General features: G+C 39.6%; 1 protein-coding gene across 2 annotated transcripts in view; it reads left to right on the forward strand.

Annotated features, from left to right (window-relative positions):
• Window positions 1-21,575, forward strand: part of LOC109032266 (metabotropic glutamate receptor 2) — a 555,771-nt gene that overhangs the window by 176,214 nt on the left and 357,982 nt on the right. For both annotated transcript variants that reach the window (XM_072300776.1, XM_072300777.1), the window contains one exon: window positions 2,944-5,120. In XM_072300776.1, the coding sequence (XP_072156877.1) occupies window positions 3,008-5,120 (2,113 nt within the window). In that variant the 5' untranslated portion in view covers window positions 2,944-3,007. The remainder of the gene's footprint in view (window positions 1-2,943; window positions 5,121-21,575) is intronic.

Raw genomic sequence — 21,575 nt, forward strand, 5'->3', positions numbered from 1 at the left:
TGTATATTATTAAAATATACTAAAATTTACTAAAATTTATTAAAAAACACTAAAACACTCGTGGGTGCACCCGTCTTTTAGTGTTTACCAAACCCAAGTGGCCTGATGATGATGTGTACGTAACATCGAAATAGCTATCGCCTATAATCTGATAACAAGTGATCGGGAGCAAGGTAATATCATCAAACAAAAAGTCGGGAATTGTTAGGGAATCTCACTGCGAACATTTTCCCCTCCAGCCAAAACCTTGCATTATTTCACTTTCAAGATATTTTGCGCTCAGAATTGTTCATTAGAATTTTTATTAGAAGCCATACCAAAAAACACTTACAAGCCAGAGAAGAGTCGGAATTTTATGCTCAAACTAACTGATAATTTACGGAATTTTTAAATCTGAAAAACTTGATGCTTTTCAAACAGTGACGATCACGATTGGTCGTCATTTTGTTGAAGTTCAACTATTATTGATATGAGAGATAGTTTGTGGTTTTTAATGAGGTTTGGTAATGTTATACAATTGGAATGTTAGAGAGAATCTGGAAGACTTGTTGAATTCATGAGATTTATTTATTCAAATTATTAGGGTGAACATAATACGTAGAAAAGTGAGCAAAAAAATGAAAACATAAGTTATGATAGTAACTTCAAATATGAAAGGGAGAGCACAATATTCAAATGCTTAAGGTTAGTTTATTTTAAACCCTAAACTATCGGTATTTACATATAGATCGGTTCAACATCACTGTAATGTGTTGAATACCCATCTGCATTGACTTCATTTACGTTTTTATCAATAATGTCTATTTGAATACGATATATGTATGTTGTGAAAACCTCCTATGGTAAAGTTGAATGTCACATTGGTAAGGCGCAACGACACAATTATTCGTACTTTCCGGAACGCGTAGGGTATCACGTCACAGTTGAAGGCGTTTTCAAAACTGCCGAAGTGCCGAGTTGCAATATCCGGATTGCCGTGACGTATTCATACAGTTCGAAGAACAAGATCAATGAAATGACTGCTATTACGAGTTAATGCAACAATTTTGCGACAATTCTCTTGGAGGGTGCACACAAAATTTTGTACACGAAACAAAGCCTTTGCAAAGGGCGTTGCACTCTATAAGGAAGTTGCGCCCAAAAATTATAGTCAATCCGGTTATTCCAATGGCTAGGCCTGAATACAACTATTCGTGTTCTGAGGATGTTAAATATAGGCAAATGTGTAGAAAATGTCTGGAAAATGTTGGATCCAAGATCTCAGTCCTAATATCTGTATTCAATAATGTGTAGCGTGATTTTTGAACTTCATTAGAAGAATAAGTGCCTTGATTCAAGCAGAAATTTGCTCAAATTTACCACCGAGATTTCCTTATGAACCAATAGAGAAAATTATGATTGTCTAAAGAAGAGAAGATGCTCATATAAAAAGAAAAGTCAGTTACATCAAGCAGAAACCCGCTTTCATTCAGCTATTTTATTCTTGATTCAAAATAAAATCTTGACTACATGCGCAAGAATGCATCTGCCTAAATCGAGTCGCTTTTCACTCCAATGAAATTTAAAAATTATGCTAAACGTTATTAAACTTGGATGCGAGGACTTGGTGAGGTTTTTGGACTGTCGCTATCTTTTTGTGCCGTGGTATCTTGATTTATTTTGCGGGGAAAGCACCGTGCCCTTAAAGGATGCCTGTCATTCTTGATGTGTTAAAGCGCCTTCAATTTCGTATGATATTGTGCAACACCACTGTTGTGAAAATGCTTGAGGCGTCGTGGCACGCTGCGGCGCGGCGAGCGGCCGGCTAGCACGCAACACGCATTGGCGCCTGCAAACCTAGAGGGATACTTCAGGCATTGCGCAATGCGTGAGGTATCCATTTCGGTTTGTAGGCGCCAGTGGACGGTTTGCGCTGGCGGCTAGCTGCTCTGGGTTAGGTTCGAATGTTTAAACTTGCGGAGTCAGCGTTTTTCAACTCATGATTTTGAAATGTTTGCACACCCTGCATGGATTGCTCTCATTTTAATTGATGAAAAAAATATATTTAAGGAATAAATAATGTGTATATTGTAAATGTTAAGGTGGCTTCATGTTTTTAATGATTGCCAAAGTACTTTTAATTTTTCATTTTATATTTTGTGATTTCGTCCTGCAGCGTGGTGTGCGCGCATCCAAACGCTCCAAATTTGACGCATTTGACTCTAATAGATCTATGTACTAAAGAGTTAAAACCAAAAAATTGTAGATTTTTTACCTCTTTTATTCATTCTGTACAGTTTATTTCATTACAAATACGGCTTATTTAGATTAAGATCGATGATGCCATCTATTGGAAAAGGTTTTAAAATTATTTGCCACGTTTTAAAAATGTAAATGTTTCTAAAATGAAGTAATATTTTCATTAGAAAAGAAGAGAAAATGTATATATAGGGTATGTTTTATTTCGGAAAATTTAAGGAAATAAAACCATATATTTACTAATGACAATTTGATAAGATGAATCAAAAGAAGATAGTAATATTTCATTTAAAAAATATGTTAACATAAGAACACATCCTTCTCTCCCAATGTTCTCATTTCGATATTGTCAGTATAATTTTACATACATACTGACTAAAATATAACGCTTGAACCAAGTCACTTTTCCTTATTTTACGCGTGGACGTAAACTACTGGACAAAACAGGTGCGCGGACCAAATATCGTCGACGGAATGTCTTAAAACCGAATATTTGGTACTGACATCGAGTGGTTACGCGACAAGGGCTAAAGTGAGGTCGCCACTTAATTTTATATTTATTTTTTCGTGTTTTTTCAGCGGAAAATGAGGGAAACCTTCTGCCTTTTACTGTGTTTAATGTTCTGGCCTCGCTTACTAGCTTTCTTATCTTCATATTGTATACTTAAATTTAAACTAACTGGATTCTATTTTATTTGATTTCAGATCGAGATAGAGACCTGCTTCTCCACTGGCGACCCAACCGATGCTGTTTTAATGCCGGCAAAGGATGTCGTTTGCCTTCTTCGGGGTTCTTCTAGTTTTAAACATCCCTCGTCTACCTGATTGCGGCTGCTTCAACGTGACCTCACCCGACGATTTATTCACGACCAACGACCTATTTTCCACGAGCATGGCTCCAAGATCCACTTCCGAAAGTTCAGCCGAGCAACTCTTCCCGGCCGAGTTACGAGACGCCCATAAAAGAAATATCAACTCGAACAAACGAAAGCCATTCAGAAGAAAAATGACAGAAGCGGGGGACTTACCAGGGAGCGCCTCCGAAACTTGTTGCTCAAGTTATACCGTTGACCAAGCCGCGTCAAGTTCAACGCTCAACCCTTCGGGGCGCCCTCTAGCGAACAAATTCAGTAACGAATCTTTCTCGACTGTAGCGTCTTCTATTAAAACTACCCCGCTTCAAGACACGGGCCAGGAACCGAAATATAACGAAGCTGAATTTCACCCTGCGGAACGCCAAAATCTCAGAACGACGCTTCCTACACTCGTCGATTCCCAGCTCGAATTCGAGCAGGACGCAGTCACGCCGAAATATCAAAGTCTGGAAAATCAAGTAACAGACTCCGGTACTAACTCTATCGGACATATCTCTACAGAACGGTTATTGGACGGACATGACAGTGTTTTCGGATCGAAAAGGAAACGAACCAACGAATCGCCTTCGAGTGAGGTGAATGGTCTGGAAACTCGAGAAACAGACTCTATCTCTACGTTCAACGTCGGACATGTTTCTACGAAATCGTTATCGGATAAGTACGACATTGTGTCCGGGTCGAAAGAAAATACGAATCGGAATCTGCCGATGGGTTCCCTGAGCGACGAATCGCAATCTAGTGACGTGAATAGTTTGAAAAATCGAGAAACAGACTCCATGTCTACGCTCAACGTAGGACACATCTCTTCAAAAACCTTATCGGATGTGTTCGGGTCAAAAAAGGATGGAACAAACGGGCATCCGATGGATTTTTCTCTGAGTGACAAATCGCAGTTGAGCACGATGAATATTCTGAAAAATCGAGAAACAGACTCTGTTTCTTCGTTCAACGCCGGATATATCTCGAAAAAAGCGTCATCGGGTGTGTTCGGGTCGGAAAGTAAAAGAAAAAACGGAATTTCGATGGATTTGCAGCTGAGTGACGAATCACAGTCGAGTGCGGTGAATAGTCTGAAAAATCGAGAAACAGACTCTATCCATACGTTCAACATCGGACAAATCTCCACCGTTGCGTTATCGGATGAGTACGACTCTTCAAAAACGTTATCGGATGAGTACGACTCTTCAAAAACGTTATCGGATGCGTTCGAGTCGGGAAGTAAAAGGAAAAACGGAATTTCGATGGATTTGCTGCTGAGTGATGAATCACAGTCGAGTGCGGAGAATAGTTTGAAAAATCGAGAAACAGACTCTATCCATTCGTTTAACATCGGACAAATCTCCACCGTTGCGTTATCGGATAAGTACGACTCTTCAAAAACGTTATCGGATGAGTACGACTCTTCAAAAACGTTATCGGATGCGTTCGAGTCGGGAAGTAAAAGGAAAAACGGAATTTCGATGGATTTGTTGCTGAGTGATGAATCACAGTCGACTGCGGTGAATAGTCTGAAAAATCGAGAAACAGACTCTATCCATACGTTCAACATCGGACAAATCTCCACCGTTGCGTTATCGGATGAGTACGACTCTTCAAAAACGTTATCGGATGAGTACGACTCTTCAAAAACGTTATCGGATGTGTTCGGGTCGAAAAGGAAAAGAACGAGCGGGACTCCGTCGATGGATCTGCCTCTGAGCGACGAATCGCGGAAGAAATCGCGGTCGAGTGCGGCGGAGGAGCTCCAGTGGCCGGTGAAGCGGTCGGCGGAGATCCCTGGGGATCTGATCCTGGGCGGGTTGATGATGGTGCACGAGAGGGAGGACTCGCGGGCGTGCGGCCCTGTCATGCCCCAGGGCGGGGTCCAGGCCCTGGAGACGATGTTGTACACGCTGGATAGGATCAACGCCGAAACCGAGAAGTTCAAGGTCACCCTCGGAGCCCACATCCTCGACGACTGCGACAAGGACACCTACGGCCTCGAAATGGCCTTGGACTTCATCAAAGGTAAGAATCACCTCTCGATTTTTCCTCCATTTCGTCGTGTGGCGGAAAAACGCCGTATGAGCCTTCAGGCGTTGCCAAAATTGATTTGATTCAATGTGAATTTATCGGAAAATTTGTCATTTTTTATGTTCTAATTCCTCAGACAATTTTCTTCGCAATTTAATCAAAAATATCTGAAAATATCGAGGAAAAATATGCATAATTTTCCTCAGAAATACATATTTCATCCGGGGGCTTTTGGCAACTCTCAACTATCCATACGGCGTTTTAAATTACACACATCACGGCGATAAGGACACCTACGGCCTTGAATTGGCCTTTGGCTTCATCAAAGATGAATCGCACCTCTCGACTTTTCCTACATTTCGTCGTGTCCTCACATAATATGAAAAACGTCGTATGAAACTTCAGACGTTGCCTAATTGCTTTGATTAAATGCGAATTTATTGCCACAGTTTTGCGCCAATTGTCTTTGTACATACGAAACAAAACCTCTGCAAAGGGCGCTGCACCTCATAAGGAAGTTGCGCCCAAAAATTAAAGGAAATCTGGCTTTTTCAATGGCTAGGCCTTGACGCAACTATTCGTGTTTCTAGGATGTTAAATATTACAGGCAAATGTGTAGAATAAGATGAGGACACCTACGGCCTCGAAATGGCCTTGGACTTCATTAAAGGTAAGACGCGGCGCACCTCTTGACTTTTCCTCCGTTTCGTCGTGTACTTTTCGTATGATGGAAAAACGCCGCATGAGCCTTCCGGCGTTGCCAAAATTGATTCGATGAAATGTGAATTTCTTGGTAAAGTTGCACTTATTTATCTTCCAATTTCCTCAGACAGTTTTTTTTCGCAATTTAATGTGAAATATCGGGAAATTTCAAGGGAAAATATACCTAACTTTCCCCAGAAATGTATGTTTCAGCCAGGAAAATTTGGCACCTCTCGAATTTTCATACGGCGTTTTACCTCAGAACGACAGTAATGTCCTCTTGTCCTTGTGTCCTCGTGTCGCGTGCTATGCGGCATTTCGACTGGAGCTCGTAAAAGGGCTCGTAAAAAGATAAGGGTCGTCCGCCGTTAATTCTTGTGTTTTCACGAGCGGTCAACCATGCCAGTTTGTGAGGTAAAATGTGGATATTTTCAATGGGTTCGAAGGGGAGAAACTGCTTTTTAAATGCGTTCTGGCAATATTGCGAGTGGAGTGGACGCGGGACACCATGAAAAACCTTTTGTTGTGCTTTGCCACCGTGCTGAGGAAGAAAAACGTATGAGCTCTCGGACGTTGCTAATTTTTTTTAATGGACTCGAATTAAGGCATTGGGTGCAGGAAGCCATATCTTGATTGCGGTTTTTCGTGCGGGAGTTTGTATCTAGAGGAGACAATTTGGTGAATTTTCTGTAATTTTTCTTTTTTAGTATTTTAAAATCATTTAAAGTTAGTTTTGTCCAAGTAACATTAATGAACACTTAAGTAACTGGACCGCGTCTATCAGACAGGAACCAAGTCACATCAGCTAATGCCAAATTTAATTAGGCAATTTCATTTCTTATGATAGAACGTTTGTGCGGATTCCTTTGAAAATTGTAAAAAATTCCCTTTGCATTATGCAGAAAATTCATTGAAATTTGCACAAAAATCCTTACCACCGTTTCAATGTAAAAAAATTGAATCGCTCGATTATTTGGCAAGAACTTATGTGGCTTGGTTCTTTTATGCTTAACGCGATGTAACAATCATGTTTCGTCGTTTAAATGTATGCGTTTTAGTGAGGAGAGGGGGAATCGTAAATTTTCGTAATGTCGCTTCCTTGGAGTTGTTTGTTTGGATATTACGATACACCGAGACAGTAGGCGCCTTTTAAATCTAATCGAAATACGTAGGTGAAATTTTATATTTTGTTCGCTGTGAAAAATAAAACATCAGATTTCGTAAATGAATATTTGAGTTGCAGATTTTTCTCAAGTTTTATCTAACTGGTTCTCTTTTTTCAACATCAAACTTGTGTGAATTTATCTGAACAATTATTCAGGGTTATTTTTGGCAACTTGAGAAACCTTAAATATAAACCTCCTCACCTGTATTATAGTTTATGAACTGATTTAATTGAAATAACGTACAGATTGCTTTTTTATGAGATTAACACCGATAAATCTACCTATGGTATTAAACATGTTTTAGAGACGAAGAGACGGAGGAAATCGCAGTTCGCAAATCATGTGTTTGCATCCCGCGAAAGCTTTTAAAAGTTTCAATCAATGTCAGAGTCACATGCACTGCTAACAGTGCAAGTTCAAAGCAAGTGTCTTTTTCCATTAGTCGCGAAGTAAGAAGAAAGTCGAAGCTTTGCTCTTAAAAGTTTTCATCAAATCCCACCCACATTACCTTTGCGAAGAAGAGTTCTAACGCTTGAACTCGAAATAACTTTCATCGTGACGCCATCTGTCGGCGGAACTTGGAGGCGACGCTTCCCCGATAGCTAGCGTGCTCTGGTGGCGGAGCTTTCAACTACTTTCTCCGTGATCATCTGAATTTTATCGAGATATGAGCCGGCTTGCCCTCGCGATTACACGTCGAAATCAAACCGCGTGATTAAGTTTGATAGCTCTGAGTTGCTTCATCGACTTGCACAGCGAGATACTCGTTATATTTTCTTGTGATGAGATTATTCAAATAAAACTTTGATTCTTCTCATCTCGGTCTACACTGTTCCTCCGATGATAGCTTCTAGAGACATGACTTTCTTTTACTCCCTTCTTCTTGAGTTATTTTTAGAAGTATCGAATCGGCTGAAATCAAGCTCAGCTGCATTTTACGTCGCTTTGTTACATTAATAAACCGAAAAACGTTATCTATATCAATTTGTTAAGTTGGGGAGTTTTAAAAATAACTAAAACTTGTTATAAAAACAAATGAATTGATTCAAATTAAGCTATCCATATATGAAATAAAATAAATTACCGAAGGTATCACTGCGTAAAATTTTTGAAAATATCTCATTTGAAAAATAATTATACTTATAGTTTTTTACGTCCATCATTCAACAGGAGTGCTCAGCAACTTAACCCGTAGATGCTCAAAACCTTTTTTTCTGCACAAAGTCTCTGTCGGGTTAAATTGCCCCGTTTTAAATATGTTGATTTTGTTAGTTTTTGAAGTATTGATATGTTATTCCTGTGTTTTTTAAGGGAGGAAATACTATTGGCGCGTATACGTAGTATACCGCCTTTGCGATCGTTTCGAACCCTGCTCGATACAATAACCGAGTCCCTTAGTTCCTTACCGAAAAGTGACTACCGCGAACTTCTGAGATTTTCCAAAGCGTGTAAAAAGTTTATTTATCCGTCAATAATTATGATTTAAAGTTGTTTCTCATTCTGGGGCTCGCTAGTTTATGTGCAGTGAATACCAAGAGTCTACGTTACTTGGTTTTTTTAAAAAAAGCCTAAGAGTAGGGCGCGCTGATTTAAAATATGCATATATAAGCGGAAGCAAGCGAACTGATTCGAGGATGGCTGACCAGTTCGGCACTCCTTGAATGAGAATTTCACTCACTCAGTTTTGTTCACAACGTTGCTTTGTCATATCTCCACACCACTGGTATCCTTTTCAAAAGTTGGTACTCCTTGCTCTGATAGCCGGGGCCAGCAGGATAGTGGTAAGTGCAATCTGTGATGAGCCTCGAGACTCATTAGACCATTTGCTAAACGTGGCTCATACAGGAGTCCACTCAGCCCTCTCGTCCCCACGCTCCTGATCACTGCGTCGGCGTCACGAAGAACAATGGGCCTTGGGCCGCCTTGGGTCCCAACGCGGCCGATACCCGTACCCCAATTACTCACGCTTCATTAACCATTTCACCGTCACGCTAGGATTCATCCAATTTTCAAAAAAAATTGTTTCGCATGTATTTATCAATTTTTTCCTTACTCTCCGTTAAAACACAAATAAAAAGAGACCTCATTCATAAAAATCGGCCGAATAGAAGAGAAGTTACAGTAATCGAAATCCGAAGAAATCAACAAAACCTCGACTCCTCGACACGAAAAATAAAATGAAGGGGAAAAAAAGACAGTATAAATTACAATTAAATATAATTGACCTCAAAATTTGACAAGCAATTCATTTACATACCTAACGCTGAAAAAACTGGGAGAAATTACAAAAAATTCGCCTCTTGCAAGGGGCTTCTTTGTAAGAATTTTGACCTGAAGACAACGGTCGAATAACAGCAGTACTCCATACAATACACGGTGTGCCTGAACGAGTTAAACATTTTTTATACGTCCAAATCGAAAAATCTTTATATTTTTAACTACAATGTTTCTTGAATCGTTTAAGCCAAAAAAAAAAAAAAAAAAAAAAAAAAAAAAAAAAAAAAAAAAAAAAAAAAAAAAAAATTCCGTCGAGATTCTGGAACGCAAAGGCGCTTTAAAAGTATTCTGGGGCTATAATAGCTAAATCACCGGTAGTAAATTCGTTATATTATTAAAAAGAAATTGACTCCATAGTTTAATTCCTTAGTTTCTTGAATACGATTATTTTAAGCACTTAAACATTTATACCACCAATTTTAGCCATGGGGTGATTTCCTGAGAGCCGATAATATCACGAATTTCTCATAGAACCCTTCAACAGTGGCTTGCTTTTTTGGCAGCCGATTCGGCCATCGAACCGGAGTTTAAATGGAAGCTAATAATAACCCAAAGCTCTGAGAAAAATTTTGAGATGAGTATAAGAACGGTTTGTTGTAAGTAACGAGGAGAGGCGGGCAAAGCGGCTAAAATCCGATCTAATTTTTACAGTTTTTCTGTTGAATTAATGTTGCCGCGGGCTTCTGACTATCCACACCTAGTTTCTATTCAGCATATCGATACATAAGTATTTACATACGTAGAATCTAATTTTCACGTCGGGGAGTTGACATATTTTGATTTTTTCGATTTTATACGGAAAATTGATGGTTTTTCGGGATTGAAATTATTATTGTTTCATGAAAAATAAATGCACCCAAAATGACTATAGCATATTGATTCTTACACATTTGCACTCACAAAATTGGTTGGTAAATTCAACGAGTGGGTGCATCGACCTGGTATATCAAGTTTCTGCAATTTTTTACGCAAATCAGTAGATTTTCGGGATGTAGATTGCTTACTTTCAATTCATGAATGAATAAAGCAACGACATGGTTGAACTTCTTTGCATGGAAATACGTTTAAAATAACAAAATCAAGACTATATAATGCAATTGCATTTATATCGAGTTAATTTCTTTTCAATAATATAACGGGATTTTTACTACCGGTGATTTGGGTATTTTAGCCCCAAAATACCTTTAAATCGACTTTATCTTCTAGGAGTTCGACAGAATTTTTCCTTTCTTTGCTTAAATTATTCCGTAGCACTTTTCTTCAAGAATCTGATAAGATTTTGCTTGAGGCAGATCAAAAAACTTAAATTCGATTAGCTTCCTACTTTCACGATACACGGTCTCGTCAAGGTGCGTCTTTGACCTCGCAGTGTTGGATCGTGAATTCTCTTGTTGTGCTGTTTGCCTATTTTGAAATCTCTGTAAATGAAAACTAAAGGGGTTGATATTTGCGAGTTAATGACGCGCCTTATCAACACATTGTGTTGGAGTTCACTGCTTGTTTTTGAGATGTTTACCTTATTGATTACAGTCTGACGCTTTCGCACACCCTTTCCGCATCCACCATTTGTAACTCCCCCAGGAGAGATAGTCTGGCCAATTTGAACCTGCCTGAAATTTATGAGGGTAGTCGTCCAAAAAAAAATCCCTGACACACAATAACTCGCGCCAAAACACCAAATTTTAGACGTGCGTCTACTACAACCGTTGAAATACCTTTAAACATTTTTTCCTTTTCCTTTTTTAATTGATCATTCATTTCGACACATCATAGTTTATTTTGAACAAACTTAACCTCAACTTATTTCATGTTTTAAAAATATGACATCTTTTTACGCCCGTCGATGACAGCGCTGCGCAGAAGTACAAATATTCGTGATTTATGGATGTCCGTGTTGCATCTGCAAAATTGGAGATGCGATGGCAAGAGGCGTTAACTTGCTATGTTCCGATTTATGCTGATAATGAGGTGTCGCTCAGATTCGGGAGAAAAGTAAAAAAACCAAGGCCGATTGATTACGTCTCTCCTGTTTTCAGCTCACGTAGCCCTTGAAGTATCCCTGTAAAAAAGGAAAACAGAAACATACATAATATGGAAATACACGGAAGGAAAAGACACGCGTTGATGACGGCGCAGAGATACAACTATTCGTGCTTGATGGATGTCCGTGCTGCATCTACAAAATTGAAGGCGCTAAGACGCGAGGCGTGAACTCGCTCAGCTTCGCTCTACGCTGCCAATGAGGTTGCACTCAGATTTGGCAAAAAAGTAAAAAACGAGTCCGACCTATTTTCTCCAAATTTCAGCAGAACTACTTTCGAAATTTTTATCCATAAAAATTCTAATTTAAAATTCGAAAGCGTCTGCAAAATTGATAGTAATTTAAGAAAATAAAAGATGCAACGACTTGCGCGAGGGAAAAGTCACGCGTTGATAACGGCGCAGAGATACGACTATTCGTGCTTGATGGATGTCCGTGCTGTATCCGCAAAATTGAAGGCGCGATGATGTGATGCGTTAACTCGCACATCTCCGCTCTATTTAGGTGACGCTCAAATTCGAGGGAAAAGTTATAGCACGTGGGACCAACACGTCCCTTCAATCTTCGGCTGTGTTAACACTTGATTTTTCTCTTTTTAAGTTACTAAAAAGTGAACTTTTTTTTCAATTTAGAACTGATAACTGTCAGAATAAATAGACTACTTTTCGTTTATGTATTTTTATACATTTACATTATGTATAAGCCACTAGACTGACTCGTGAGAAAGTACATTTGCCCACTTGTTGAATGAAGGCGAATCGGTTGAAACACACTTCACGCCAATTGCCGTCAAAGAAGCGCCTCGCACGCTTCCCTAATTTGCAGAACATCCTGACTGAATCACCCGCGGCATCGCTTCACTCGTCACCCCTCGGACAAAAGGGCGCATCCCGAATTCAACATGAACCCTGTTGTCCATATAACTCCATCCCTTCCAGGGCTCATGCGAAAATCTAGATACGCCCTTACGTCAGAGGAGCAACGAACTGACGTGACACTTTATTTAAACACTCTCTGTGAAGGATGGCGAGAACAGGTTCCATCGAACCTCGTCCTCTGCCTCGTAGAATCACGCATGAATAATGAACGCAAATCCAAGCCAAGTGATCCTCAATTCAGGCTTGAAAGCGCGACGAGACCCTTGAAATATTTCAATAGCGCGGCGCGATTAAAATTTTAAAACCTCGAGAGAACTGTTCCATGCATACCCTGTTATCTTCACGAACGGAGTGCCCAATCCGGCGTGATGCCTAATTGGGTGAGTGTGAGGCTAACGAGACCGGCCCCCTTTTTTGTTCGTTGAATAAATAATAGATTTCTGAATTTCGAGGGTTTCCACGAAATGTGTAAGTAAGAGAGTGAGAAGGTGGGCGGGCGGAGGGGAGGGATTGTGGCTCCGCTTTAATTTTTAAACATCTCACCTCTTCCGGCTTTGCACGGAAAGACTTCCGGATAATTTTTAGCGTGAAAAGCAAAATGCACACCGGAGACACCTGGATGATCCGAAATTTTCTCTGAGGGATGATTTTTCCGAAGGACAATTATATTGTGTGTTGGCAATTTGGAAGAGCATATCGTAGTGACAAACATTTTGTACATATTAGATTTTCAAAAGTGAACATTCCACTGAGTATTATGCGTACTTTGATTTTTTCGTAGTTGCCAAAAAGACTTTCGAATAATATTTAGCGTAAAAAGCAAATGCATATCGGAGACACCTGAATAATCCAAAATCTCATCTGAGGGGTGATGTTTTTAAAGCACAATTTCATTGTGTGTTGGCAGTTTGAGGCGCATATTATAGTGACAAACATTTTGTCCTCTTATTAGATTTTCAAAATTGGACGTTCCACCGAGCATCATGCTTACTCTAATCTTTTCGAAGTTACCAACTTTTTGGCCCTCGTGAAATTTGGTTTATCCAATCAATATATTCCCTTGAGTATTCCATTTGAAAGAGAGTTACGTCCCACGCACAATCTTAGGTTAACTAAATTTTACCAGAGGCATTTTATTGCCAAATTTGGCTGGAAATATGAAACATGGTAATTGATTAAAAAATTGAGCTACAAGCCAAAATAAACAAGTAATATTTCAAGCTACAGGTAGATGAGAAATAATATGAAACTTACCGTAAACAAAGCAAACGTTTAGACCGCCTACAAACTTCGATTTTCTTCGGTGCATTAGGAACAACCACTTGGAACATCACTTGTTTATTTTGGCTTGTAGCTCGATTTTTTAATCAATTACCAGGTTTTTAACCAGATATATGGTTAATTTTATCACGAGTCTACTTGATTTTTGACACAGAGATACTAAAGGGTAACGGTAACCAGGAATCTGGTAGCATTTAACATACTTTTGGTGAATGTGATTAGAGTTATATGGTATTTCGAAGACTAAGGAACCCAAACTGAACCCAAACCACCCAACTGAAAATTTTGGCAAAATCGACTGAGCCGCATTCTTCAATATTAAATACGCAAACTGATGTTTTTTCCAATCTCGTACGTAAGCACTGTAAAAACTGCAAATCTAACCTAAAAATTACAAAAATGACGAAGTTTTTTCTTTGCCCTGCAAAATCGTCAGTTTGCAGATATGTGGTATTGTTCCTCTGCCATCAATTTGCTACCATTGAGTCTCTTCGTGATTACCATTCTCATATCACTCTACTTCAAACCACACTTTCTCTCTTTATGTATCCGTTTTATAATTCGAAGGTTTTTTCACAGAAAAGGCAGCAGCGCTAGTTCCCAAACTTGTCACGCTCGCGGCTTAGAGCTGATGCTGCTGACAAGACGAGATAAATTCAAACGAATACGTCCCGGCCAAACGACACTTTTCGTAGACATCTTCATAAAGTATTCTAAAACCATTTGTTTCTGGATGCAGAACAAGGAAGACGTAACACTATTCGAATTCACTCCCCCTGCCCCCTCGCTCCACCATTGACAGGTAAAGCGTAGCGTGCAAATCCTGCCGACTGCTTTTTCGAGTTTCAATTTGACACGGTGAAATGAAAAGGGTTTATATTATCCTGCAATTCGTTCACGCGTCTCTCTTTTTATTCGGAGCCTTTCGATCTTAGCTCTCAGCGGTGTTCCAAGATCACCCTTTGCTCCTATCTTTCACGGCGGATTGTCTTTGGATGCCATATTCTTCGCTTTTGAGCATTTACTTCAGTCCTGTTTCGGTATTTTATTGTTGATGGGCCAAAGTAGGCAATAAATTGGACGATCGCTTTCGAGATATGAAGCTTATTTTATGAATAGATATACCTAATTGCACTGGAACGGCATGCAGCGGATATATGAACCACGTTAAGCAGAAAGGGCCCGAGCCATAATTTAAGTGCTTACATGAAAACGAACGGCTGTGGGGATTCGTTTGCAAATTTTAGTGAATTTTTGCATTGTGCGAAGCAAATTCCTTAAAATTTCCAAAAAAATTCCGCACAAAGTTCTCTTGTAAAAAATTACATTTGGCAATAGCTAATGTGGTTTTGTTCCTTGCTGCTAAACGCGGTAATGGAGGCATTTAAGTAGAGCTATTATTATTTATCGAGTCGGAAAATCGGAGTTCAAGTTTCCGAGAAACTCAAACTCCGATCTTTCGACTCTTTTTTTGGGTGGGAAGAGTTTTCCGAGAACTCTATTCAACAGTTTTCAGTCTACAATTAAAGTTAATCTGACATTTAGAGTAATGCGAACGTTCCTTTCGCTACCAAGCAGCGAGCTGCTTGTTGAAATTGATAGACAAAGCCGTAGACAATGAAGACAGAGGGAAAATCGAGCGATCCTTTTGGTTGAAAAAGTTGGCTTTTATAGACTAATGTCAGTGGCGTGGCGTGCTTTGCGATATATCGATTGATACGCCACTCAAACCTATGAAAAAAGATCGATTAATTATCAGGGTGTTCGCAGCGAACACCTTGGTAATCGATTCTTTACCATAACTTCAAATGGCGAGATATCGATAGTCGATCATTCACGCCACGCCACTGACTAAGGTAGACTTACTAAAGGGTCTCTCGTCGGTTGCCGTTGGTTAGTCTATTACTTACCTCTTTTATCGTCGCAATTATCGTTTCCGCCCATAGGATCCTTCCCATTTTTGTTTGTCTCCTTCTTTGTCTATCCTTTTGTCTATAAATGTCAACAATCAGCCCGCAGGACAATCCTTGTAACTATCCGTTTCCACCCTCAGGAACCTTCCCATTTCTGTATGTCTTTTATCCCTCTGTCTATCAATTTGAACAATCAGCCCGCAGGGCGAAATAAACGCATGCGTTTATTTTGCCCCGCGAGCATGAGCTCAGTTCGCGAACTGATAGCGGTGTAAAACAACTTCTTACGGGAAATTGGATTGAAACTCTTGCGTAGCCGCGAGAAAACGGCGGCAACGAAATCGCGTGTCTCTTAAACGAAATTAAAAGCACTTTGCCGGAGCCGTTTCGCAGGCAAATGGCGGTTAAGCGGATGGGGAGCCACCGATGCATAAGTAAAGTTGGCGAGAGTGGCTACGTAGACTCTGCTGGTGCACCCGCGCCGCGGGGGAGTAACCGAAATGCACGGGACATTTAGCGGGATGAACAAAGATAGTTCGCGTTACTTCAAAAGCCGCCCACACCCTCGAATTATGGCTGAATTATCTCGGAGAGAAAGCTTTCACTACGTTTCGGCAGGAGCGCGAGATTGTTCGCTCACATACCGGCTGCGATTCCGTCTTGAAGTGCAACCGAAGAAAACCTAGAAAGTTGGGAGCCGGCAAGTTGAAATCGCCGCAAATCAAGCATTTTTTAAATGCCGAGGCAAATGGCCATACTGCCGTTCTCAGCAAAACCGCCGTAACTTCATTGGCGGATCCAGCAAATTAGCAATTGCTTTTCTCCATATAAACCTATGGAGATATATCGATTCTTGGCGGGGCCAGGTGGTCCGACAAGAAACGATTATTAACATATAGGTTTAAATGGAGGGAATCCGTTGTTGTCGCATTGCTGGATCTGCCTCTGCGTAACTCCATTATAGATTTTTTCAGATTTTCACCAAAAGAAGGTATTATTATCGAGAAATTGTATCCTCCTTAGTCTTAAAATAACCGTGTCATACAACTGAGAATTCAAATTTTGCAAAAAGAGGCATCTTAGTTGTTAGGTTTCCTGAAAATAGAATAGTATGTGCGGAAGAAAAATGCAAATTGTTGAATTGTAGCTTCTGTATTTTTGCTGCGGACGGCAGAATATATTTTGTTTGCATTAAAATTGTGGTTGAATAGCCCATTCTAAGCAAAGCAATTCTTTCCCCATGCAGGAAAGAGTTTTCTGTACAAAACATCATGTTGACGGTGAAACCATCACACATTTTATCACGATTTGGGACGTTGCAAACTTCCTGTCATTTTTTTTTCCTTTAATTTTTTTCCTTTAATTTTTAAATGGGAAACTGTTAAACGTAACTTCTTGAAAACTTCCGTGATAGTTCCTCTCAGTGCGAAAAAAATTGAGTGAAAACTTCAAAGGATGATATTGGATTGTTAAAAAAATAAAATGAGAGTGGAAATTTTCAGACCCCGCAAAGGAGATACGTGGTCTGGTTGTTTCACCATTGATATGCAATGGTATACCGAATTATTTTTTTTAGCCCTTAAAAATAACATTTCGACGGTGTAAGTCGGCAATCACATAACTCGGTTTGTGACTTTGCAGACTTCCTGTCATACTTTATTTTTTAAACTGAAAACCACTGGACTGAAATTCTTTAAAACTACCGTGATTTTTCTATTCTGTGCGAAGATAATTCTGCAAAAACTTCGAGGAATGATGTCAAGTTGTTTTCCTTTCAAAAAATAACATACAGGCGGAGATTTTCAGACATCGCAAACGAGATATGTGATTGCAGACTTAAGCCGTCGGTCTATCTTATATTTGCAGTAGAATATGAAAGGTAGAGTTTTTAAAATGTTAACAACTAAAATACATGACGAGCTTTTGGAGAGAGAAAAGCAAGGAAAGTTCGCAGATATGATACATTCCTCCTTTTAAAGTTCGAGAGAAAAACGAAGATATGAGCTTTTCAAGTTCCAATATCATGTCCGACCTTACCCACTAACTTTGTCTTGGTGAGCACTGTTTTACTGCATATCGTAGCATCTCTGACACAAGAGTGTTTCTCAATTTCCTTGTGAGCCCTTCTGTCTATATAGTTCCATGCTTTTTGGGGCTCAAGTAGAAAAAGAGATACGTTTTCACGTCAGAGAAGCGACGATACGTGAACTACGAGGACGCCACACAACATAGATGCGGGCGAAGTTTGAGCTGAAATACTACTCAAGAACTATGTTAGTTCACCAGATACGGAGGTTAGGTACGGTGCAACCACCTATCTGTGATCTACCGCTCCTTGAATTTATCGCCAAAGATAAGGACCAGACCAGATGGAGCTCTTCATCTGCAAAGCGATAGTTACGGTGTGCACTGCTTTCTATTCGACAGAAGAAAAATGACTTTTCAACCAATCACAGCTCTTCTTTGCATTTTATAATTTCGATCGAAGGGGGGAATACGCGACGCGTAACATTCTTAACAGCAAAATCTTACCATTAGTTTGATCATTCAACATGACTCGGGGATTGGCAGATGGTTTGTTTTACTGTTTTTTCGAATTTTACTTTTTTAGTTTTATGTGTGTTTTTTTTTAAAAAAAAGTTACGCGTATATGCTTTGCATGTTCGTATTTACACTGACCACACAACAGTTGCGAAAGTGGCACTATGTCTCGTGTAAAGGGCTCGTTCGTCAAATGAACTTCATTTTGCAATTAGAAACTACAACTTCTGGCTTCGTTTAGGAACAACGTATGTACTATTAGTTTTCTTATGCACACAAATGCCTTTACAGATAAGCCAGACATGGTAATGTCGAATAGCATGATATTGTTCACACAAGCACGCCACTACATCACTGACCAACGAGGAGGCCCACAAGTAAAAGTCGCTTCACTTGTATGTTTCTGTTTAAAATTATTTATTAGAATATGTAAATGAAGAGAAGAAAATTATTTGGGTTTTATGTAAAGTTTCATCATTTTAAATGACAATAATTCTAACAAACCGTAACAAAACTTCAAAATCATAAGTTGAAAACCGCTGAGTTTAAATGATCACGTCGAACACAATGCGGTCGTCACAAGGCAGGCGTGCACGGCGCGGAACGCATAGTAGCGCCTTACAAGCCGGCATGATACTTCATGCATTGCGCATAAAGCACAGTGCGCGTTGCTGTGCGCTCAAGTCGTTAAAAAGTCGTACTTTCTTTGTGTCGGACCTACCGCGCGCGGTGTTCACCATTGCCAAAAGTGCATACTGCGAGCTTGGAATTCTAGGATCACAAGAGGACGCTCATCTGTAAACATTCTTGGTTATCTTGATTTGGTATTGGAATCGGAGGATTGGCAATGACATTTTGTAAGTTAGGAGGTTGGCTGCCCTCTTGAGCCCTAAGCCACCCATAAAACGATCTATCCACACTCTTGACATACATTGTCATCCTAAGGAAAAGCGCCGTATGAACCTTCAGGCGTTGCCAAATTTTTATTTCTAAAACACGAATTTTCTTGTAAACCAATAAATATTTTTCTTCCAATTTTTCAGATAACTTTGTTTGCAATATCTCACCTAAAGTTCTTGAAAATTTAAAGGGAAGATTTCCATAACTTTCCTTTAAAAAAAACCGTTTTATTGAAGGAAAGAGCGACGCCAAAAACGACCGTTTTTTGGCACAATTTGGGCCAGAAGGGATTTTTCTGAAACCGGGCCCAAACGATACCTTATGATACCCTAAAACTCTGGTAAAAATTTTAGCTTGAGTATACGCACGGTTTTTGAGAAATGAGGGGGCAAAGTTGCCAAATCGCCATCATTCTGGACAACATTTCTACAGCAAAAAGACGGGAAAAATGGACGAAAAAGTTACACCTTTGATGAATTTCGGCTGTACATGTTCTCATTAGGTTCCCAAGCATTTAACTGTGTTCAGTTTCAAACATTTTGGTTGCACAGTGGTCCAAAATGGGGAGAAATCGTCGACAAATCAGGATTCTTTGTCAAATTTTTAGAAATGGAAGTAAAATTGTCGGTCTACTGCAGTTTTCATGGCTAACAATGTTCTCATCGGTCATCAATGCATGAAATTGTGTTCAGCTTCACAAAATCGCACAGTGGTCAAAAATGAGGGAATTAGTGGACAAATTAAGATCCTCTGTCAAACTTCTTAAAAATGAAGTGATACTGTTGGTCCCCAGTAGACTTTAGATCCCGGAAAAATTCATGTTTTTAATTTTTTTAATTATTACTACATGTCAGACCGTATTGTCTATAGAATGTTGTTATAGAATAGACTTTGTAGCATTATCTCAATAAAATATGCAAACTTTCAGAAATTTAAAAAAAAGAAGTAAAAATGGAGAGAAAAAATTAAAAAAAAGATTTAAATAGTCAAAAAAAGAATTTAAAGAATTTTTCCGGGATCTAAAGTCTACTGGGGACCAACAGTTTCACTTCATTTTTAAGAAGTTTGACAGAGGATCTTAATTTGTCCACTAATTCCCTCATTTTTGACCACTGTGCGATTTTGTGAAGCTGAACACAATTTCATGCATTGATGACCGATGAGAACATTGTTAGCCATGAAAACTGCAGTAGACCGACAATTTTACTTCCATTTCTAAAAATTTGACAAAGAATCCTGATTTGTCGACGATTTCTCCTCATTTTGGACCACTGTGCAACCAAAATGTTTGAAACTGAACACAGTTAAATGCTTGGGAACCTAATGAGAACATGTACAGCCGAAATTCATCAAAGGTGTAACTTTTTCGTCCATTTTTCCCGTCTTTTTGCTGTAGAAATGTTGTCCAGAATGATGGCGATTAGGCAACTTTGCCCCCTCATTTCTCAAAAACCGTGCGTATACTCAAGCTAAAATTTTTACCAGAGTTTTAGGGTATCATAAGGTATCGTTTGGGCCCGGTTTCAGAAAAATCCCTTCTGGCCCAAATTGTGCCATTCTTGGCGTCGCTCTTTGGGAACTCTGAAGGCTCATATCGACGGTGGAACTACCAAACCACGTATCTCGTTTGCGGTGTTTAAAAATCTACGCTCGCATTTTATTTTTTTGAGGTAGACCAAATCAATATCATTCCTTGAAATTTTCACAGAATTTTCTCCGTACGAAGAGGAAAAATCACAGAAATTTTCAAGACTGGACGTTAAGTAGTTTTTCATTTAAAAAATAAAGTATGACAGGAAGTCTGCGACGTCGCAAACCGAGATACGTGGTTTGGTAGTTTCACCGTCGATATGGTGTTTTTCCTTAGCTCGGTGGTACATGACACTCTATATTTTCCCTGGTCTCATCTCATAACCGTATCCATCGTGTTCGGTTTATGATAACGACCATCGGCCTGATGGGTTCGCAGCGGGCATCCATCAAGGTCGATAGATAAGAGGAAGAAAATACGAGATTACAGTGCGCGGACGATCGTCGCGGGTCCTTTGCAGTGGAATTTCCCTCAAGTGCTGTAAACGTGTCAAGGCGGTCTCGGTATGACAAAACACCTTGGCCGCGCCAGGACCAAAGACGACGTTTGACCGTGTGACCGACCGTCCCCACGCTTCGGCGGTAAAGTTTGCAAACACCATCACGGTTATGGCGTCAGACCTCACTCACCGCCGACTTTCACACTTCTCTCGTCGCGAACTTGGATAACTGCCTCCGATGGCACTTACGTTCCCCTTATCCTCGCCATCCAATAAAAGATCGACGCGGAATATTCACGTACCGCCGATTTTTTATCAGGAAATGTGGTGAAGTAAAGCGGCGACTGTTGCATCTTCTTCTTTTTCTTTTCCTTTTTCTTTCCTTTCTTCTTTTACTTCTTCATCTTTTTCTTTCCTACCTCCTTTTTCTATCCTTTCCTCTTCTTTATCTTTTCCCCCTTATTTTTCTTCTTTTCCTTCTACGTCTTCTTATTTTTCTTATTCTTCTCTCCCTTATTCGTTCCCTTCTTCTTTCCCTTCTTCTTCTTTTTCTTCTCTCTTCTTTTTTATCCTCTTCTTCTTCTTCTTCTTCTTCTTCATCCTCCCCTCCATCTAAAGGCTCTTTCTCTTCAAATGGACCACCAAGCAAGGTACGAATTCAAATATTCTAATATATGTATATTTTCTCTTCATAATAATACGTAGAATACGATTCTTGGA

This window comes from Bemisia tabaci, chromosome 5 (assembly GCF_918797505.1).
Source record: "Bemisia tabaci chromosome 5, PGI_BMITA_v3".
Classification (NCBI taxonomy): domain Eukaryota; kingdom Metazoa; phylum Arthropoda; class Insecta; order Hemiptera; family Aleyrodidae; genus Bemisia; species Bemisia tabaci.